The sequence below is a fragment of the Pongo pygmaeus genome, chromosome 12 (genome assembly GCF_028885625.2).
Source record: "Pongo pygmaeus isolate AG05252 chromosome 12, NHGRI_mPonPyg2-v2.0_pri, whole genome shotgun sequence".
Taxonomy (NCBI): Eukaryota; Metazoa; Chordata; class Mammalia; order Primates; family Hominidae; genus Pongo; species Pongo pygmaeus.
In genome coordinates this window covers 132062086-132086056 of record NC_072385.2, presented here as the reverse complement: position 1 = coordinate 132086056, position 23971 = coordinate 132062086, and the positions used below count along the sequence as shown (strand labels likewise).

Below are 23971 nucleotides of genomic sequence, written 5' to 3'. Positions count from 1 at the left end.
CGCAATTAAAAAAAGAAAGAATAAGGAAAGGCCTCAGTACAGAGAAAAATTGTTCTATAGATAAATAATTATAAACGGATGACTGTCACTGAAAATGTGGTGGGTTTCCTAGAAAGAGTTTTGTAGGAAGCTTTGGAGGCTGCAACACATCTTGTGTTATGGTTTTCTCTTGACTCTGTCACAGAATTTAGCATACCATGCTGTAACTATAGATCTACTAAGGGGCACCCCAACCCCACCACGAGCTCGTCAGGGCAGGGGACAGAGCCCATTAGACTCTAAACCCCAGAACTGGACCCACTGCAGACATAGAACATGTGTGGAACTGAAGTTTGCTCAATTTCATGAGTGAACCAAAGACGAACTAAACCAACAAACCTCTATCTGTCATCTCATGGCCAGCCACAACATCTGGGCACATCAGATAGTGTGGCAGCAAGGAAGGACTGCAGCTTCAGGGGTGACACTCTCCCTGCTCTTCAGTTTGGGACCTAGGGTCCCTTTCGCAGGAACTTAGGCCATTTCCTCATTTTCACATCGTATAGGACAAATAAGTGATTGTACAAACTCAGTTGTAGATCAATGAATTATTCATAGCTGTATTATAAAATTCATTTTAACTTTGTCATTATTAATATTCATGATATATGAAAAAGATTTTTACTTCCCCCCTTTAACAAGGGTATTTGCTGTTATAATTTAATTATGTAGTGAATAAAAAATCATTATTTGTCCAAAAATTCAAGAATGATCTATTACTTTATGTTTAGTTATTTAGGCAGATTATATATTAAGAGACAGATTGAAATTTAATGATAGATTCTGTAATGAAAAGTAGGCATAAAATGACATTCTGTTTGAAATTTTTGCATTTGAGGCTAAAGAAAGCCAAACTTGTTTATTCACTTTTTCTCTCCTTTCTTCTCTTGCTGTCTCTCTCCCTCCCTGTCTCCCTTCCCTTCCCTCTTCTGCCCTTCTCTTCCCTTCCCTCCCCTCCCCTTCCCTCCTCTGCCCTTCTCTTCCCTTCCCTCCCCTCCCCTTCCCTCCTCTGCCCTTCTCTTCCCTTCCCTCCCCTCCCCTTCCCTCCTCTGCCCTTCTCTTCCCTTCCCTCCCCTCCCCTTCCCTCCTCTGCCCTTCTCTTCCCTTCCCTCCCCTCCCCTTCCCTCCTCTGCCCTTCTCTTCCCTTCCCTCCCCTCCCTTCCTTTTCCCTCCCTCCCATCCTTACCCACTTCCTCTCTCCCTCCCTCTATTCTTCCTTTCCTTTCCTTTCCTCTTCTCTCTCTCTCCCTCTCTCTCTTTCTCCTTCCTTTCTCCTTTTTTTTGGTTCTTAAAAAAGTTTGTTGCCAAATGATGAGGTAGAAGACAACATTCCAGGCTGATATTTGTAAGCACTTCTCCATATATATATTATAAATAGTTATTTTTATTCTTAATATATAAAAAAGCTAATTTGGTTATACATTTTACTGTAAATTGTTTTTCCTTTTAACATTTAAAGAATGAGAGAAATAGTGATCTGCAATGAGAAGGTTTTGATTAATAGATGTGACTTAGAGAGTGGGTACAGATAATTTTGAGGCAGATTTGGTCCTTGCTAGTTTGTATTTTATTCTTAGGGTTCCTTATGCTTCTTGTTTTCACTAGTGGCTCATTGTAAATGTGTAGTTTAACTCGTCCATGGCCCAGCATTAGGGAGCTGTGGACCCTGCAGCCTGGCTGTGGGGGCCACAGTGGCTGAGGGGTGCAGAGCCAAGTCACGGGGTTGCCAGCACAGGGGCTTAACCTTCGGTGACTGCCAGAGCCGCTGGCAAGCTAGAGTCCCATTTGGAGCCCCCCAAGCTGTTCTATTTGTAATGAAAACTATATTTATGCTATTCAGTTTTAAATATAGAAGTTGAAACAGCTGTGTTTAGTGCCTTTGTTCACATATACCCCCTTGCAACAACCTTGAGAACCCCAGGGAATTTGTCAATGTCAGGGAAGGAGCATTTTGTCAGTTACCAAATGTGTTTATTACCAGAGGGATGGAGGGAGGAGGGATGCTGAAGAACTTTGATGCCCTCTTCTTCCAAAGATGAAACGCGTAACTGCGCTCTCATTCACTCCAGCTCCCTGTCACCCAATGGATCTGCGATATCTGGATTCTGGGAAATTCTTCATCCTGGACCCTGAGAGATTCTGCAGCCCAGCTCCAGATTGCTTGTGGTCTGACAGGCTGCAACTGTGAGCCATCACAATGAACAACAGGAAGAAAAGGTCTTTAAAAAGGTGATGTGTGTTCTCATCAACCTCATACACGCACATGGTTTAGGGGTAAAATACCTCTACATGGCTGATTATGAAAACAATGTTCCCCAGATACCATCCCTGTCTTACTTCCAGCTCCCCAGAGGGAAAGCTTTCAATGCTTCTAGCCATTTCTTTTGGCATTTGCCTTCAGACCCTACACGAATGCATCTCTACCACAGGGGGCTGTGCAGTTTCCCATTATGAAGCACTGAACTTCCACGTCCCGTCTGGGGAAACAGGGAGGTGCACTAATGAGCTCCACGCCCAAGCCCTTCTCACAGTTTCTGCCCCCAGCATGGTTGTACTGGGTAATATGTGAGATTATTAGGCAATGCTTTACTGTCATAACTATGAAGAGACTATTGCCAGATGAACCACACATTAATACTATGTTCCTTATCTGCACATTGCCACCCTGCAACACATGCTCTCCTATGCGCTTCCCATGACTCCGTCCCAAATTCCCAATTATGTAATCGTGTCCATGTACACACATGCTCTCCTATGCACTTCCCATGACTCCATCCCAAATTCCCAATTATGTAATCGTGTCCGTGTACACACATGCTCTCCTATGCACTTCCCATGACTCCATCCCAAATTCCCAATTATGTAATCGTGTCCATGTACACACATGCTCTCCTATGCGCTTCCCATGACTCCATCCCAAATTCCCAATTAATGTAATCGTGTCCATGTACACACATGCTCTCCTATGCACTTCCCATGACTCCATCCCAAATTCCCAATTATGTAATCGTGTCCATGTACACACATGCTCTCCTATGCGCTTCTCAGGACTCCATCCCAAATTCCCAATTATGTAATCGTGTCCATGTACACACATGCTCTCCTATGCGCTTCTCAGGACTCCATCCCAAATTCCCAATTATGTCCTATCTTCTTCTTAGGGAAGAACAGCTTAGGTATCAATTTGGTGTTCTGTGTAAAGTCTCAGGGAGCCGTCCGTGTCCTCCCATCTGGCCTGCTCCACGCTGGTTCTCTTGAAAGCTGGGGCTGTAATGATGCCCCTTGGCCATCACCAGGTCCCTGCCCCATCTCTTGTAATCTCTCTCCTCTTTGCTGCATCCCTGTCTTCCTCTGTCTTGATTTACTTGTTGTTGGTTTTCTGTTTGTTTGTTTTTGGTGGAAGACATAATCCCACAGCTTCCTATGGAAAGGTTGTTGGGAGATTTTTAATGATTCCTGAATGTTAAAATGTCTATTTTTGTCTTGACACCCAACTAATATTTGTCTGAGTAAAACAGTCTAGATGAGAGATAACTTCCCTGGAGGTCTGATGGCATTTCTCCCTCGTCTTCTTACCTCTTGAGGATTCTTTGAATCCTTTCCCCTAGACCCCCATGCCCAGAGTCATCATAATTTTCTCTTTGCTTCTAGTGTTTTAGTATTTCCCCAGAATGAGGGGGTGTGTAGATTTGTTTTCTCCCATCATGTGACGTATCCTGCAGCTTTTCAAGGGCCATCGTCTTCCCTGCTTTCTTCAGTGGTTGTTTTCTCTCTATTTTCTCTGATCTCTTTCTGGAACTTACACGATTCAGCCAATGGTCCTGCGGGTGCTGGACAGACCCTCTAATCTTATTTTCCATCTCTTTGCCATTTTGTTCTAATCAGATTTCCTTTACTTTATCTTCTCACCTCTCTTGTGAGATTTTTTAAATTTAAATTTCAACACTCATCTTTAAATTTCTAAGTGATCTCTTAGTGATTCAACTCATCTTCTCCTTCTACTTAAAATAAATGTGTTCTCGTTCAGCAAACCCAATGTAGCTTCTCTTCTGTGACTCAGACAAAGTCAGTGATAACTTCTTTGTTTCTCTTGAACAGTCTTTATTTTCTTCTTTTTCATTTGTTTGGGCCTTTTTATATTACAGGGCTTGCACGAACATCTAGAGATCTTCATTATCTGTTCGTATTTAACAAGGCAGCATTAGAAAGCCTCCTGGAAACCCTTTTCACATGGGCGGGGCCTTCTGACCTGTGGGGGGCTTTGTGGTGCTTTGCCTCCTGGGCTCCTGACTAGGGGTGCCTGTGCCCCCAGAGCATAGAGCCAAGAACTGGATTCTGAGCCAGATGACATGAACTTGGATTAAAAAAAAGAACATGGCCAGGCGCAGTGGCTCACGCCTGTAATCCCAGAACTTTGGGAGGCCAAGGTAGGTGGATCACCTGCGGTCAGGAGTTTGAGACCAGCTTGGCTAACATGATGAAACCCTGTCTCTACTAAAAATATAAAAATTAGCTGGGTGTGGTGACACGTGCCTGTAATCCCAGCTACTCGGGATGCTGAGGCAGGAGAATCGCTTGAACCTGGGAGGTAGAGGTTGCAGTGAGCTGAGATCGCGCCATTGCACTCCAGCCTGGGTGACAAGAGCGAAACTCTGTCTCAAAAAACACAAAGCAAACAAACATAAAAACCACATTTCCTTGATAATTCCTAACACATCTCTACAGGTCTCCTTGCTTGAGGCTGTCTACACTAAAGATGTTAACACTAGATATTCATGCCATGAGATCGGGCACATAAGAATCTCTAGAAATTTAATGTAGAGAGCCTTCAACAAATGGTTATTTAATACCCATTATTTAAAACTAAGCTCTTTAGACACAGAGGTCAGTTTGTATGTGATATCTGCATTCTTCAAGTGTTGACAGCAGAACTTAGGAGGGGAGAAGCCCAGAGAAAGGGGCTATAGAAAATGGCAAGTGTGAAACCACATACGATGGGCAGACTTAACATTATTCCTCTTCATTCTCAGAAGCCACTTGGGGCAAACACGAGGTCAGTGCCTAGACCTGGTTGAGTTGGAGCCAGCTCAAGTCCTAGCTTCAGAGCCCCCGAGTCCCCTGCTTGGGAGACTGTGTCCCAACAGCAGGTGAAACGGAGTCCACACCATCACAGCAAGGTTTGATGATTTCCAGTTGTTAACAGGAGAGAAGTTGTCCAGGAGAACACGGGGAAGTGAAATTTTCGAGAAGATCAGGTGGAGGGAAGGACTCCGACACCCTGAAATGTAGATACGGTGTAGGTTTCCCAGGATGAACATGTCAAGGACATAATTATCATGACCTTCCTGAGGGAGACTAAAAGTATCTGTGTACAGAGAGGAGACTTTAAGATATTGCTCGGGGAGTTTTTTGTGAGTTTTTTCAGTGCAATAATCTATAAAATTCTGAATTAGAAACAATATAAGTTATTGGCAATCAAACTGTTTAGATGAAATCACTGACAATATTATGAAATATATAACATATCTAATAGAATTAATGTAGAAAAAGATGTTTCTATTTTAGTGAAATAAAAATACATTTCAGAGAAGCTTGTTGGAAAGTAAAATTTTCAATGAAAATTTATTTTCATTATGAAATATGAATGGTTCCTGATGAAAGTATTTTGGTGTTTAGATGTAATAAAGTGAAAATTAAGAAATGAGTGTATGACCAGGTATAGTGACTCTTGTGCCTGCCTGAAATCCCAGCACTTTGAGAGGCTAAGTTGGGAAGATCACTTGAGACCAAGAGTTGGAGACCAGCCTGGGAAACATAGGGAGAGGCCATCTCTAGAAAAATAAAAATGGTAGCCAGTCTTGGTGGCACACGCCTGTGGTCCCAGCTACTTAAGACACTGAGGTAGGAGCGTAGCTTGGGCCCAGAAGATTGAGGCTGCAGTGAGCCATGTTAGTGCCATTGCACTCCAGCCTGGGCTATAGGGCAAGATCCTGTTTCAAAAAAAGAAAACAAACAAAAAAAATCAAATGTACTTCTAAAACCTCATCACATTATATTAGTATAGTTGTAGCTACACTACTCAAATCAAAGATTAACAAAAATTTTAAAATAATTATAATACCCCAAATTAATGGCTACAAGGTCACAAATATATTCAAAGTTAGAATTTATAGCAATATAAAAACCTTGACAGCACATCTCCTCTGTCACCTTGCTGTATGCATTAATCCTTTCAAAGAGGCAGTCCCTCCCAAAGCAATTGCACTTTGATTAAATTGATCAGCTGCCTCAAACTCCTCGTCATTTTAAACTCTTCATCCCGAGTAGCCATTTTAATCACCCTCCCCTAACTTGAAATTACCAGCCTCAGTAACCCGGCATGGTTTCCTGTAAGATTCTACAAAGGGAGCACATGTCTACCCTGCACTTCTCAGTGAGTGTCTTGCTTCCTTGCAATGAGTTTGCATTCAGAACAGCAGTGTCTCCATGCTGCCTCCCATTCAAATATGATCATGTGCGTTTTTCACCTACTTGGAGCAGATGACACTTTTTAATTATAAAAATGCTGCTAATTTTGGAACTTAATAATCTCCTAGGGCATATCAATCTCTCTCTTCTACACACACACACACACACACACACACGCATGCACACACACACACACAGCATCTAGAACAAAAGTTGGAAGTTAAAACAGAAAGAAGAAATTGGGCATACAATAACAGCAAGAAAACTAAAATTCTGATGTTTTCTAGGAATGATTTATCCTTTTGCAAAAAAAAGTGTGTCTTCCTGTCTCCTTGCCTCATGACGTTTTTCACACCAGCCCTTCCCACTAAATGTTTAAATTTTATTCATTTAAAAAAGCCCAGCTCAAATACCTTCTTTCTATTTCCAAAAAAAGTGATCTATAATCTTTAAATATCAAACACTTTAAACTTCTTCTAATGTGGCACCAGAATTATATCTCATGTTAGGTTAGATCCACATCCTACTTCTCTTATTAAACAAGATCAGCACAGAGAAACGGTAATGATAATAGAAAAGTTCATATGTCCTTGCTGGGCACCAGGTGTATTCTAAGAACTTTATAAACATTAATTTTTGTAAACCTCAGCACAACTCCCAGTGAGGCAGGAACCCTGGCCTCTCCATCTTCAGGAACACAGACCCTCAAGAGCAGCCCCGCCTCTTCCTGCTGTGTGATCACAGACACTCGCCTGGCCTTTGGGAACCTCACTTTCCTCATCATTAAAACAGCATGGCTCATAAATATTCTCTGTACATTTGTTGTGAATTTAAATAATATTTGTTTCTCATTCTTACCAAAGTGCTGACCTACAAACTACTGATTCTACAGCAAGACCAATTCCAGGAGAGGCCATGGGGGCAATGCCAAGAAACGAAGAAAACAGGGGTGGGGCGTGGGGAGGAATGAGAGGTGATCTGGTCAGGGGCAGGTGGCTGCCCCTTGCAAGCATGGGGAAAGGAGAAAAGTTGCCACTGTCCTGTCCTTGCTATTACTCCATCCTGTCCTCAGAAGAACTGACCAAGAAGTATCTGGACCAGATGCAGAGCTCAGGAAGCCTTGGCAGTCAGGGTGAGTCAGTGTCATTGCAGAGGAGCCATTCAGAAAAGCATTTACATCTGGTCAGAAAATACAAAGCCAGTAATACATTTAACAAAAGGTGTGTGATGCCTCCACAGGGAAAGTCAAAAAACTTTGCCTTAGCGCCATTTTCTTGGAAACCTCTGCGCCATGAGAGCCAAGTGGAGGAAGAAGCGAATGTGCAGGCTGAAGCGCAAAAGAAGAAAGATGAGGCAGAGGTCCAGGTAAACCGCTAGCTTGTTGCACCGTGGAGGCCACAGGAGCAGAAACATGAAATGCCAGACGCTGGGGATGCTGGTACAAGTTGTGGGACTGCATGCTACTGTCCAGAGCTTGTCTCAATGGATCTAGAACTTCATCGCCCTCTGATTGCCGATCACCTCTGAGACCCACCTTGCTCATAAACAAAATGCCCATGTTGGTCCTCTGCCCTGGACCTGTGACATTCTGGACTATTTCTGTGTTTATTTGTGGCCGAGTGTAACAACCATATAATAAATCACCTCTTCCGCTGTTTTAGCTGAAGAATTAAAAAAAAAAAAAAAGAAATGTTAAAGGAGGCCTGAATCAACAGAGAGATAAACCACATCGTGATTAGGAAAACGTAATACGGTAACAGCCTCAATTCTTCTCCAATAGATAATGTGATTTCAATCACAATATCAAATGAGACTTATAAGGAGCTTGATAGGTGTACATGAAGAAGTAAAGGGTCAAGAATATCTCCAACATTTGTAAAAAGGAGAATCGGGAAAGGGGGATAGTTCTACCTGACATTAAGAATTATTCTGAAGCTGTAGTAATTAAATCCATGTGGTGTTGACTTGGGATACAGAAATTAATCTATAAAATAGAATAAAAAACCTGTCAATAGGCCTATGAATATTGCATGAGGAGACTTCAGAATAGAGAAGGTATGCCACAGGATTAAAAATATATATATTCCTTAACAAGTAGAATGAAAAAAATGATTACTGACAAAAGATGGAACTGTATTTTCAAATCATATGCAAAGAAAATTTAAGATGGATTAAGGAGTTAAATATCAAAAACTAAGCCTTAAGTCTAGGCACAGTGGCTCACGCCTGTAACTCCAGGGCAGAAGGATTGTTTGAGCCCAGGAGCTTGATACCAACTTGGGCAACATAGCGAGATCCTGTCTGTACAAAAACAAAAACATAAAACGAAAGTAAGACTCTTCCTAGAAAACATAGATGACTATGTACTTAAATCTTGGAGTAAGGAAAAATAAACAGGACCCCCATAGCATTGACTATAAAAGAAAAGATGAACTAATTTGAAAATATTAATATTAAAAAGTTGTTCATCAAAAGACATCTTAAGGAAAGTGGAAGGTCAAATTATAATCTGGGAGAAGATATATTTTTGATTTACATGAAGAATATATAAAGGGTTAAAAATAAATAAAAGCATACTCAACACAATAAAAGACAGTGCAGAAAATGTTAAGCATTTCACAAGAGGGAACACATACACCACAAGTGTATGGAAAAATAATCAACAATTATTTGTCAGAGAAATGGAAAGTAAGCCTAGATAAGACACTGTCCCCTGCCGTTTAATTACGATGTTTTTTGAAGTCTGACAATACCAAATTTTGGAGAGATAAAAAGTGTGACAACATCCTAGATGTTTAATTTCCTATCAAGATAATGGTGTCGGGGCCTGCTGACACGTGAAAGAACCTGAGGAATCTTCTGGTCCAGTGAACTTTACATGGTGATTGCTGACATCCCAGGGGTTTGGAAGAGACACTTTAGAAGCCACCCAGGGAGAATGTGGGGATGAGCTGAGCACATGAGGAGCTGATACCCTGGCCAGCAGAGCCCTACTTGCACACATTTCCATAGAGGGCTTCCCCCAGCAGAAAGGAGAGTCCGAGGTTGCAGTGGCTGAAGTTTTCTCCAGGAAAACAAACTCAGTGCATAGACAAACTGGGATGAGGTCACAGAGCAGGTCAGCCAAGGCAAGATTAGACCCGGACCCTCTCTGTCCTGACACCCAGGCCAGGGACCCTCCAGTTCACAACTGGCTTCCTGCAAAGAATTCACGGGAAGAGAGTAAACCACTTCCCTGCACATTCCATATTAGCTAAAATTCTGAAATGCCATCATTTAAATCCTCAATAAATATAGATGTAATGTATTACTCACTTTGTAAATAAACATATTGCTAAACAAGTTACCTTAAGGAAAATATCTGAAAGATAATAGTATTTCCCTCATCTATAATGACACAAAATCATACGAAAATAATCTAAAGATAAAAATTATGATTTTATTTTAATGATCCAACAGTAATACTGGCTTTTTTTTTTTCTGGGACACAGACACCTGTGTTCTTCTTGCTTTTTTTTTTTTTTTTTTATATGTGTAAGTGCAAGTGTGTGGAGGAAAAAGAGAGAAAGGGAGGGGGAGTCACAATTACTTAGCTATTATTACCCTTCCTTGGTAAGTAGGATAAGAACATTTCCCTCTACGAATCTGAACTTAAAATTCATCTTATCTGAGGCCACGGGTGCCAGGAGTCTGTGGCTACTGGGGTTAGCCTGGGACTGGGGCAGATTTAAGCCTGGGGCTGCAGAGTAAAACTTTTAGAAAAACACATAAGGAGAAAACTCCTTGATATTTGGGCAACAATTTTTTTTTCTTTTATTATACTTTAAGTTCTGGGGTACATGTGCAGAATGTACACGTTTGTTACACAGGCATACATGTGCCATGGTGGTTTGCTACACCCGTCAACCCGTCATTGACATTAGGTATTTCTCCTAATGCTCTCCCTCTCCTAGCCCCCGACACCCTGACAGGCCTTGGTGTGTGATGTTCCCCTCCCTGTATCCATGTCTTCTCATTGTTCAACTTCCATTTATGAGTGAGAACATGCGGTGTTTGGTTTTCTGTTCTTGTGTTAGTTTGCTGAGAATGGTTTCCAACTTCATCCATGTCCCTTCAAAGGACATGAACTCATCGTTTTTTATGGCTGCATAGTATTCATGGTGTATATGTGCCACATTTGCTTTATCCAGTCTATCACTGATAGGCATTTGGGTTGGCTCCAAGTCTTTGCTATTGTGAACAGTGCCACAATAAACATAGGTGTGCATGTGTCTTTATAGTAGAATGATTTATAATCCTTTGGGTATATACTCAATAATGGGATTGTTGGCTCAAATGGTATTTCTAGTCCTAGATCCTTGAGGAATCACCACACTGTCTTCCATAATGGTTGAACTAATTTACACTCCCATCAACAGTGTAAAAGCGTTCCTATTTCTTCACATCCTCTCCAGCATCTGTTATTTCCTGACTTTTTAATGATCGCCATTCTAACTGGCATAAGATGGCATCTCACTGTGGTTTTGATTTGCCTTTCTCTAATGACCAGTGATGATGAGCTTTTTTTGATATGTTTGTTGGCTGCATAAATGTCTTCTTTTGAAAAGTGTCTGTTCATATCCTTCACCCACTTTTTGATGGGGTTGTTTTTTCTTGTAAAATTTTTTTAAGTTACTTTCAAAAGAAGACATTTATGCAGCCAACAAACATATGAAAAAAAGCTCATCATCACTGGTCATTAGAGAAAGGCAACTCAAAACCACAATGAGATACCATTACATGGTACACCATAAATATATTCAGTTTTTATTTGTCACTAAGCTGAGGAAAAATAAAACAAAAATCTACCTGATCCTTTTTTGCTGTTCCATTTCTACCACATCCCCAAAATATAGGAAAAACCTTATTTGAGTAAGAGAGATTAGCTGTAATAGTAAATTTATCATTCGTAACTACTTTTTTTGCAAAAGGAAAGTTCATATTTCCTGTTAAGGTAATCTATCCCATGTTTCCATTTTGCCATCACCCTGCCATTTGTCTATCCATCCAACTGTCTAACCTGCATTGCGACACCACCTCTCACCCCATGTGGAGGCTCTGTGCTGTGGGGTCACTCAGGGTGGGGGAAGCTACTCTTGCTTCTCAGCTCACAGCCTTACTGGGGATGACTGAGTGCCCAAAGCAATGACAGGACATGGAAGAACTTCTAAACAAGTCCCTTCTGGCTTGATACTGAGATTTGACTTTTGTTGCAAACCCTTTTTGAGATTTGATGTTGACCCAATTCGCTTTACCCTGATGAACAAGATGAGCCGACAACTGTGTTTGTCTGGACATATGTTTATTGTGTGATGTATACCATGCATTCAGCAAATCCTGACATGTCTCTCAAACTCAAAATATTAAAGCAGGCAACATCAGTTATAATAATTTATTCACTTGATAATAAGTAAAAAATCAATGATGTAAATATTCATTTTAAGAAAAAGACAAAGGGCTGTGACTGGACTGAGCCCAGGACATCAATATCGGCTTATTTGAGTGTCCTTGGAAACATCATTACTTATTTGAGTGTCCTTGGAAAAGTCATTTAATATTGATTTGAATATTCATGTGTGGGAAGTGTCTACATACCCTCATTCCTAATGACCTATTTTGAAGATAAAATGAGACAAAGATTATGAAAACACCTTAGAAAGAATGAAATGATACAAATACAAGGTAAGAATGATTATCCTAGTAGTTGTGTTAATGATAGTGGGGAAAGAGGATATGGGGTGAGGTCTAAAAAATAAAAGGGAATGGCACTGTAGAATACAATGTACAGATAAATCCTGGCCCACTGGGGGCTTTCTGATTTATACCATGGAAATAAAAAATGTTAATATGTAATAAAGCCTCATAAATCCTGACTAATTGGGGAAAAGCCAATTTGGAGTTCTGAAAGGTTTTAAAGAAATATAGTTCATTACCTTAAAATGAAAATAGTAATATGAGCTACTGGTTAATAAAAATGTGCAGACCTCCATTAATAATTAGATTAGGATAATGTTTAATCATCACTGATTCATTAATCTGGTCAGATATCTACCAAATATTTGTGTGTTCTACTACGAGCTCAGCACAGGGGAAAAAAGAGGACACAAAATGTGACTCTGTACTCACCAAGTTTACTGTCTTGGGTGTGATATTGACAAATAACTGGATGAGTACCATACAATACGATAAATGTCCTTACAATACAGAAAAGCTCAGGATGCCATGGGATCACCTTGGAAAGACAGAGTTCTCAGTTTGAGGGGGCACTGATGAGAGGAATCTCATAAAAATTAATACTGACACTGAGACATAAGAGGAAAGTAGGAATAGCCAAAAATAAACTGGTGGGAAGAAACATTTGAACTTTGTCCTAATGAAAGTCAGGCCATGACAGATTTTAAAGTATGGAAGGATAGGTGATATAATTTGCATTTTTTGAAAATCACTTTGGCTGGAATGGGGGAATTGATAAGGGGAATGATATCTAGAAGAAGGCAAACTAATTAGGAGGCTACTGCAGCCACCTAGCCATGAGGTGATCGTGACCTAAAACCAGGCTCAGGTGTGAGAACAGAGGTGTACAGAGACCAGAGGCACTGAAGAGCTGTGGGCGAGGAGGGAGAGCGGATTTTAGTTTGGCACAATTTGATTTTGAGATAAATCTGGAACATCCAGGTGGAGACTTGTGGCAGGAAGATAAATATACGGAATTGTAAATATAGATTTTTAACATTTGGGTTCTATGGCATGACATCATCCTCAAAAAAAACTCCATGTCAAGCTTCCCTTGAAAGAGGAGCCCAATGATTCAGATGACCCCGTCTTTGAAAGCTGTTCTCTGCTGACTCCTAAGGCAGTGCTCGGCAGAGGCCCTGTCTGTATGTCTTTGGTGGGCTCTTTTTTTTTTTTTTTTTTAATAATTTCATTCTTTTTCTTTTTTTTTCTTTATTATTATTATTATTATTATTATTATTATTATTATTATTATACTTTAGGCTCTATGGTACATGTGCGCAACGTGCAGGTAAGTTACATATGTATACATGTGCCATGCTGGTGCGCTGCACCCACCAACTCGTCATCTAGCATTAGGTATATCTCCCAATGCTATCCCTCCCCCCTCCCCCCATCCCACAACAGTCCCCGAAGTGTGATGTTCCCCTTCCTGTGTCCATGTGTTCTCATTGTTCAATTCCCACCTATGAGTGAGAATATGCGGTGTTTGGTTTTTTGTTCTTGTGATAGTTTACTGAGAATGATGATTTCCAATTTCATCCATGTCCCTACAAAGGACATGAACTCATCATTTTTTATGGCTGCATAGTATTCCATGGTGTATATGTGCCACATTTTCTTAATCCAGTCTATCATTGTTGGACATTTGGGTTGGTTCCAAGTCTTTGCTATTGTGAATAACGCCGCAATAAACATACGTGTGCATGTGTCTTTATAGCAGCATGATTTATAGGCCTTTGGGTATATACCCAGTAATGGGATGGCTGGGTCAAATGGAATTTCTAGTTCTAGATCCCTGAGGAATCGCCACACTGACTTCCACAAGGGTTGAAAGCTGTTGTTCTCTGACGTTTTACTGTCTTTATAAGCCATTATCATTCTCTCTTGGAAATAGTACCACTATGTGGGATTTTGCCTACCACCTATGTGCCGGCAATTCTTAAATGTATGCTGAGCACTTCAATGAATTTCCTATTTGTGAATCCAAATGTCTAAAATTACCTATTAGAAAGTCTCACAGCCTCCTCAAAGGCTCCATGTTAAGACCTGAGCAAATTATTACCCACTGCCCCATCACTCAGAATCATCTTCCTGTCCTCAATTCTGCCAGGAAAAATGCATGAGATGTTTGTCTTAGTCCATTTGGGTTGCTATAACAAAATAGCATAACCTTGGTAGCTTACAAATAACAGAGTTTATTTCTCACAGTTCTGGAGGCTGAAGTCTCATATGGTTTGGCTGTGTCCCCATGCAAACCCGATCTCCAATTGTAATCCCCAGGAGTTGAGGGAGGAACCTGGTGGGAAGTGGTGGATCATGGGGGACAGTTTCCCCAGTGTTGTTCTCATGCTAGTGAGTTCTCACAAGATCTGATGGTTTTATAAGTGTTTGGAAGTTCCTACTCGTCCTTCTCTCTCCTACTGCCCTATGAAGAAGCTGCTTGCTGCCCCTTTACCATTTGCCATGATTGTAAGTTTCCTGAGGCCTCCTCAGCCTTGTGGAACTGAGTCAATTAAACCTCTTTCCTTTATAAATTACCCAGTCCCAGGTAGTGTGAAAATGGACTAATGCAAACTCCAAGACCAAGGTTTGGGCAGGTTTGGTATCTGCTGAGGGCCTGCTTTTGGTTTGTAGACAGTGTCTTCACACAACAGAAGCAGGAAGGGAGCTCTCTGGGGCCTCTTTCATAAGGGCACTAATGACATTCGTAAGGGCTTTACTCTCATGCCTTAATCATTTCAAAGGAGAGAAGCCCAACTTCCTAATACCATCACCTTATAGGTTAGGATATTAACATAAGGATTTTTAGAGGACACAAACATTGAGTCCATGGCAACATTACAGATGAATCTTTCTTCCCCCTCCCTCACTCTCATACTTATGTTATATTTCCGCGCCATCTCATCTCCCATCCCCCCATCACTGCCTTAGTCCTGCTCCCCAGTTTCTCTCACTAGAAGAAGAAGGGCCACCTAATCACTCCCCAGCCTGCTATATCTCTTACTGTAAAAAGAGTACAGTAAGAAGACTTCATCCTAATGGAGAGACTTCATCCTAATGTTCATGGCTCTACAGAGGCTTTCCTCTCTCTCCTACAGGGAAGAGAGAGGCATCAACATTAGGATGAAGTCTCTCCTCACTTAAAGACCTTTATTGGGTTCCCATTGACTGCAGAAGAAATAAATCTAAGGTCCTTGGCTCCTAGTCCAAGTTTCTTGTCGTGTGACTACAGGCATTCTCTCGGCTCCACATCCTGCCAGTGCGTATCTTGGACGCTGTATGTGGGTGACTCCCACTTGTAAGGAGCCCCTGCATGTTCTGTGTTGTGATGCTCCCTTCACCTTCATGTCCACGTTTGACTTCCTCTTGGAGTGTTCTTTCTCCCTCCCGCTATCTGACGTATTCTTCAACGCTTAGCTCCATTTCCAAGGAAGGCCGCCTAACTTTCTCCCTGTTCCTCATGGGCTGCAGGCAAGAGCTTCAGCTCTTGCTTTTCTCCACCCTCAGCACTCTGGCCTCCTGGCTTACTGTACATCTGCCTTCTGCAGGAATTGCCCATCTCACCCACAAGACTCTCGAGGCCCTGTATATAGTCACTTTACATTCTCCATGAGAGGCACAAGGCCTAGCAAGAGGAAATCATTCAATGAATGTTTATTGAGCTGTGCTCTATTGAAAATGTTAAGAGAAACGTAAATAAAATAAATCAATTGTTTAATAATTTCACTTGTGTGGTTTATTAGAAAACTTTTCTATGGGCAGTGATAGAGAAATTTCTACCTTCCAGAGCCTGGGTCAGTTAAAGATCCTTTTTCTAACTTATTTTTAAAAAATATGCCACTTTTATTTTTGGTTTCACACAAAAGTTGTATTCTTCCCTTTAAATTGTGCCTAGTCAGTCTTAATCAATAGAAAAGACACTCTACTGAAGTTTTCTAACCAAACTGACTAGCTGCCTTAACACACCCACTGTGAGTCTGAGCTTAGTGTGACACACATTAGATGTGCTCATACCTTTACCAAAGAAGTGCATTACAAAAGGAGTGGTAAGTACAATAAATTGTGGATCATTCCAGAGAAGAAGATATCAATTTACAGAATTAAAATACCAGTTAAATGAAGACCATTTGGGGGATTAAAAAAATACCAGTGAAGGCTTGAAGAAATTCACACTCAATGGGATATGGTTAAAAGCAAAAAATAAATACGGTGTCAATACAGTAAGAAAGAGTACACTGAACAAGGCTAGAGAGATGGACATGAGCTAAAATGACCATGAGATTAAACAATCCAGTCTTCTGGACTGAGATGAAACAGCCCAAAAGAATGAGATGTTGGTTTTGATGGACAAAAAATACTCAGTTGAAGAAGAACATTAGGAGTCAGTCTGTTAACTTTTGATCTCATGCAGGGGTTTGTTCAGGACATTTGGAGACCTGAGCACTGAAACGATCTAATAATAAAAGCTCACATTTACTGAGGGCTTATTTTCTGATAGGCACTATCTTATATAATCTTTACAACAACCCCTTTGAGGTACCAGTAGTTACGATCCTTATAGATGAATCAAAACCTTACACATAAATAAATAAGGCACTCTGAAGTGAAGAAACATGTTCACAATCCCATGGGTAGTAAGTGGTAGAGCTGGGTTTCAAACCCGGGAGTCAAGCCCAAGTCCACACTCTCAACCACTCCCCTGGATAGAGAGCATTTCAGGAGAGAAGCCTTAATGCAAAGTGCAGAAAGAAGCAGAGGGAACGGAGATCACAGGCAAAAGGCTGTTTATCAGACGGCATGCTGATCGGCCTTTTTGGGGCAGAGGAAATATAAAGAAAGGATTATTTTTCCTTGTGATAGAAGTTCTTAGAGAGGATTCTACCCTTTTGTGGGTCTTTCTTCTGAACATTTGATGAAGCTATGATTCCTCTTGATGGGTGGAAGATGTACCACACACATCTGACACCCTCACCATGTGCATGTCTTCCAGCAAATTCAGTCATCTGGGCCCCTAGGTTAAGAGTTGCCATCTGAGGCTGTGGAAGTAAGAAAAGACCCTAAGATGAACGGAGGTTTTGAGGAATGTTCATTCTGGTAGGGAGGTGGAAGACTGAGGTCTATCACAATTTGACAGATATGTAAGGCCACATGTCATTGTAAGTACTCAACTGTGAGTTTCAAACTATAAGAATCATTGGAGGAGGGATGAACAAAGCTTTGCTGAATAAGGTTATGTTATTCAACTACATATGGTTCAAAGGCAGCTGAAATATATTATGAATTACATTGTTAAAAATCATAAAAATCTGGAGCATTAAAAAAGCTTATGGGTTGGCAAAACAATAAAATCAACTACTTCAGAATATGACAATTAACGAAAGCCACAGGTTAAAATGAAAATTATTCACCCAAGAGAAACTGGAAAATACTGGATTTTGAGATAATGATGAGTGTGACTTTTTAATTTGGGGCCATTCCCACCCCCTTCTTCATCCCAGCTAAAAGCCGGTGACATTGAAAACAAGGAAAAGAATTGATGGGTTTTGGAGTTCCATTAAAAGCACTGTCCTCAGAGCACAGTCAATATTTTATCTGAAATTGCAGCTCTTAGGAAATCTGGACTCTGTGGGCACAGTAGTGAGGGAGAGACTTACCTTCAGGGAATCATGGAGACAGCAAACTGCTGGCAGCATCCCAGCTGTCCAAGGCTGTGATTTCAGCTGGGACAAACAGAAGCCTGGCTGAGAGTTGAATAAAGAAATCCTAGAGAATATAGACAACCACAGAGGACTTTGGAAAGCTCTCTCACACTCTTGGGAATCTACAAGGCTGTGTGCATGTCCAGGAAAGACAGGAAAAGAAAGGCACCAGGCACTCATTCCTGGGTGACCCTGAGGCTCTTTACAAGCATGGATTAAGAGTTAAGCCCTCCTGGAAAGGGACAGGAGTTTAAGGCAACGTCTTCTCACATAGATCCCCTTGGCAGATGGTAGAAGCCGTTCAGGAAAGGCATTTAATAAAATCCTCTGGCTATTCATTGGCCGACCACTAACTTACCCTGACCCAGGCATAATACCTACAAAGCCAGGCCTTAAAAACTAACCAAGAAACAGACAAACTACAAGCTCCAAAAACTCAAAAGAAAAAGAAAAAAGGTACCAGAGGAATCAGAAGCCAAACAATGCACAATACTCAAAATCTCCAGAATTTTACCAGGAAAGTTACTAAAAAATAAGAAGCAACAAGGAAAACAAAACTAACCTAGTAGCAATAAAAATCTAGCAACAACAGCAAGTCTTGGGGGATGTAAGAATCTGATATCAGAATTGCTATAACATATTACCTAAAAATTTCCAGTTGTCATTACAAAAAGTATAAGAGATACAAAGAAACAGGAAAGTATGACACACACACACAAGAGAAAAAAGTTAACCGAAAATGTCCCTGAAAGGGCTCAGATTTGGGACTTGGTGAAGACTTTAAACCAATTATTATAAATATATTTAAATAACTAAAGAAAACTGTCTGAAAAATTCAAGGGAATTGTTGCAATTTTGCCTCACCAAGTAGAGGATTTCAATACAGAAATAGATATTATAAAATAAATAAATAAATATTGTGGAGTTGAAATATTCAATAACTGAAATAAAAAGTACATTAGAGAAGCTCAATAACAAATTTGACCCTTAAGAACAAAGAATCCAAAACTTAAAAATAGGTTAATAGAGAGTATTTAGTCTCAGAGACAGAGAAAAAAAAAAGAATAGAAATGAAGATAGCCTTACAGATCTCTGGGGCACCACTAACTCTATCCATATATACAGAATGAGAGATTCAGAAGGAGAGAAGAAAAGGGGGGACAAAATTATTTGAAGAAATAATGGCTGAAAGCTTTCCAAATTGATGAAATATATTAACCTACACAATTAAAGAGTTCAATGAATTCAATGTAGAATATACATAAATGGATCTACATGTAGACATATCAGGATCAAATTAACAAAAGTCAAAGGCAAAAAATTTTTTTGAAAGCTGTGAGATAAAAAGGCAGAGAACAGATTTGAAACAAACAACAGACATGATTCAATTAAATGGTCTACAAAATGTACTTTTAATTCAAAGCCACAAATAATTTGAAAGTGAAAGCATGGAAAAATATTCTATGCAAGCAATAACTAAAAGAGAGCTGAAGTGACTACAAGGCAGAGTCAATAAAATTACTACTTGACTTTTCATCAGCAACTATGGAGAATAGAAAGTAGTGTGATGACATCTTCAAAGAGTTGAAAGACTATCAATAAAGTTCTCTATTTAGCTAAACTCTTCTTAAAAATATTAAAACATTCCAAGATAAATAAAAACAGATAATTTATTGCTAGAAGACCTGTCGTTTTAGAACTACTAAAGAGAGCCATTCATGCTGAAATAAAAGAAGACACAAAACCACACAAAGAAATACAGAGCAATGGTGACGATAACTGCATAGATATTATAAAAGATGGTATAAGCATATCATTTGTAATGCTTTCGTTCTTCTATACGTTTCAAAAGACAGCGGCAGAAATCAATAATTATAAAACAGTGCTAATAGCTTATAAGGTATAAAGAAGTAATCTGTATAGCAATAATAGCACAAAATTGGTGGAAGAAATGGAAGAATATGGTAACAAAGTTTTTATCTATGTTTGAAACAAAGTTAGTAACAGTCTGAACTAGGTTGCTTCAAGTTAACAGCTAACTGTAATTTCCAGGGAAATTAATGAGAGAAAAAAATTAAAATTATTAAAAGAAACAACAAAGGAACTAAAAGGTTATACCGGGAATAATATTTTTAACAAGAATATGGCAAAAATAGGGAAATAGAGGAATAAAAAAGACACAAGATATATAGAAAATAAACTGCATAACTGTAGGTGTAAAATTACCATATCAATAATTACATTACATAGAAATTGATTAAACATCCCAATCAAAAGGCAGAGAATAGATTTGAAACAAACAAACAAACATGATTCAATTAAATGGTCTCTAGAAAATGCACTTTGAATTCAAAGCCACAAATAATTTGAAAGTAAAAGCATCGAAAAATATTCCATGCAAGCAATATCCAAAAGAGAGCTGAAGTGACTGCACTAGTATCAGACACAAAAGACTGAAGACAATGTTTCAAAATTAGGTGCAAAAAATGACATTTTACAATGAGAAGAGGTTCAATGAGTCGAGAAGACACAACAATTATAAACATATATGCATCTAACAGTACAGCTCCAAAATACATGAAACAAATTCTGATAAAATTAAGGGGATAGACAATAAAAATAACTGGAGACATCAATATCCCACATTCCTTAATAGATGAAACTATTAGAACTAACAAATTAGTTCAGCCCATTTGCAGGGTAAAATATCAGTACACCATAATCAATTGTATTTTGCATATGAATTCTATGATTTAAACGTTTGTGTTTCCCCAAATTCATATGTTGAAATTCTAACCCTCAAGGTAATGGTATTAAGGGATGGGGTCCTTGGAAGGTGATTAGGTCATGAGGGTGGAGCCCATATAGAGTAGCCTCAGAAAGCTTCCCTGCCCCTTCCACCATGTAAGGATGCAGTGAGAAGACAAATGCCTGCCTATGAGGAAATGAGCCTTCACCACACACCCAATAATCTGGTGTCTTGATCTTGGACTTCCCAGGCTCCAGAACTGTGCAAAATACATTTCTGTTTTTTATAAGCCACCCAGTTTATGACATTTTGCTATAGTATGTCAAATGGACTAAAACAACTAGAATAAAAAATACAAAAATAAAAATTAGAAAACAAGCTCATTAATAAAATTGACATAATGAATAAAACATCTGGAAATAAATTTAACAAAAGAAGTTCAAGACATGTATACTAAAAGCTATATAATATTGTTTTAAGAAATTAAAGATTGAAATAAATGGAAAGACATGTTCACAGATCAGAATATTTAATGTTATTAAGGTAGCAATACTTCTCAAATTGATCTACAGATCCAAATTCTAAGTAGTATTTTTCAATGAAATTGTTAAGTTGATTTAAAAATTTACATGACAATGAAAGGACCCAGTATAAGAAAACAAATCTTGGCCAGGCGTGGTGGCTCACACCTGTAATCCCAGCACTGTGGGAGGCCAAGGCAGGTGGATCGTGAGGTCAGGAGATCGAGACAATCCTGGCTAACACGGTGAAACTATGTCTCTACTAAAAATACACAAAAAATTAGCCAGGCATGGTGGCAGGCGCCTGCAGTCCCAGCTACTCGGGAGGCTGAGGCCAGAGAATGGCGTGAACCCGGGAGGCGGAGCTTGCAGTGAGCCGAGATTGTGCCACTGCACTCCAGCCTGGACGACAGAGCTAGACCCCGCCTCAGAAAACAAATCCTGAATAAAAAAATAGGTTTAGGAATTAGTCTTCTGGATTTTAAAAATCTACTACAAATAAACAAGTGAATAAATAAATAAACAACAGTAACTTAGAGAGGATGGTACCAGCATAAGGATAGATACTGATCAATGAAATAGAATGCGGAATCTAAAAATAAACCATTTCACTTATTGTCAACTGATTTTTGACAAGGGTTTCAGAACAATTTAATGGGGGAAATCAAGTCTTTTTAATGAATGGTGTTGGAACAACTGGGTATCCACATACAAATGAATAAAGTTGGACACGTATCACACCATATACAAAAATGGACTCAAAATGTATCAGAGGCCTAAATGTAGAAGTTAAAACTATATAACTCCTAGAAGAAAACCTATCAGTAAGTCTTTGTATCCTTGGGTTAGGTGACAGCATCTTAAATACACTACCAAAAACACAAGGGATAAGAGAAAAAAAAAAGCAAACACATAAGTTTAGCTTCATCAAAACTAAAAAGTTGATCTGACAAAGGCCACCATCATGAAAATGGAGAAACAACAAAAAGAACAAGAACAAATATTTACAAATTACATATATTACTTGGGACTTGTATGCATAATATGCAAATAATCCTTACAAAGCAATAAGAAAAGTCAATACAATTTAATAATGTACAAATGATTTGAATAGACATTTTCCCAAAGAAAATCTACAAATGGACAATAATCTCATGAAAAGATGCTGAACATCATTTGTCAGTTTGTCATCTGGGAAATGCAAGTAAAAACCACAATAGATACCTCTTCATATTTACTAGGGTGGCTATTGCAAAAAAGGAAAAGAAAAGAAAAGAAGAAAGAAAAGAAAGGAACAAATGTTGGTGAGGATGTGGAGAAACTGGAACTCTCATACATTGCAGGTGGGAATATAAAATATTGCAGCTACTTTGACAAAAATTTTGGCAATTCCTCAAAATGCAAAACATAACTGTAACATGTGACACAGCAATTTCACTCCTAAGATAATGAAAATGTGTCTACATGGACATTATGCTAAATGAAAGAAGCCGGTCTCAACAAAACCCCTCATATTGTTTGATTCTATTTATGTAAAATGTCCAGAATAGGCAAATTCACAGAGACAAAAAGTGGACTGTAACTGTCAAGGGCTGTTGGGAGGGAAGAATCAAGGGTGACCACTAAGGGTCCATGGTCTCTTTTTGGAGTGTTGAAGAGGTTCTAAAATTAGAATATGGTGATAGCCACATAGCTCAGAGGATATACCAAAAATCATTGAATTATGAACTTTAAATGGGTGAATTTTATAATATGTAAGATAATTCTCAATCAAGGGTAAAAATATGGACTTCCACTGTAGAGAGAGCAAAGGGAAAATAGGCTGTCTCTCCTGTTCTGTAGAGAGAGCAAAGGGAAAATAGGCCGTCTCTCCTGTTAGTTGTGTCTTCAGTTTTAGTTTGTAAAATTTATTAATGGCTGTATACATGTTCCAGGAGTGGGTGGCAGTTCTGGATTCCTGCTTCCCTCTTGGCAAATGCACCTCCCTGAGAAATCTCTGCATGCCTGACCAAATTGCTTTCTCATGGCACTGATATGACTACTAAGGGACTCAGCATAGAAATCTCTGCAGGCCTGACCAAATTGCTTTCTCAATGGTACTGATATGACTACTAAGGGACTCAGCATGGTGGAACTTGAGGGCCAAATGGCTCTCAAATTAAATTAATGTACTCTATTCTATTGCTTCCTGCTAGCCATTTGCTAGAACATTTATTCATTAATTTTCCCACTCATTCTTCATCATGTCACTCAACTGTTTACAAGCGTGTACTGAAAATCTGTCCTGCTTCATTTGGAAAGATCTCTGGAAAAAATGCAGGAAACTGCAAGGCAAGTCCCAGAGGTTATTCTTGTTAACCTCTTCATACCTTAGTTTGTTTATTTATTTATTTATATTTATTTATTTATTTATTTATTTAGAGATGGAGTCTCACTCTGTCGCCCAGGCTGGAGTGCAGTGGTGCAATCTTGGCTCACTGCAACCTCCGCCTCTTGGGTTCAAGCGATTCTCCTGCCTCAGCCTCCTGAGTAGCTGGGATTACAGGTGCGCGATGCCATGCTTGGCTAATTTTTGTATGTTTTTTAGTAGAGACAGGGTTTCACCATGTTGGTCAGGCTGGTCTCGAACTCCTGACCTCGTGATCTGCCTGCCTTGGCCTCCCAAAGTGCTGGGATTACAGGTGTGAGCCACCACACCCGGCTACCTTAGTTTATTTTAA

General features: G+C 39.6%; 2 protein-coding genes across 14 annotated transcripts in view; one reads left to right on the top strand and one right to left on the bottom strand.

The window, feature by feature from the left end:
* The window catches only part of MYT1L (myelin transcription factor 1 like), a 545798-nt gene that overhangs the window by 269086 nt on the left and 252741 nt on the right, over positions 1-23971 (bottom strand). The window contains exon 1 of one of the 13 annotated variants that reach the window (XM_063649008.1): positions 2018-2040. The exons of the other annotated variants lie outside the window; for them this stretch is intronic. The gene's annotated coding sequence lies outside the window, so the exon portion shown is untranslated. Of the gene's footprint in view, positions 1-2017; positions 2041-23971 lie in introns of those variants that run through there. 13 annotated transcript variants of the gene reach the window in all.
* Positions 7771-8197, top strand: LOC129030327 (small ribosomal subunit protein eS32-like). Its single transcript, XM_054475561.1, has one exon. The coding sequence runs from the start codon at positions 7799-7801 to the stop codon at positions 7874-7876; it is 78 nt and encodes a 25-aa protein (XP_054331536.1). The 5' UTR covers positions 7771-7798; the 3' UTR covers positions 7877-8197.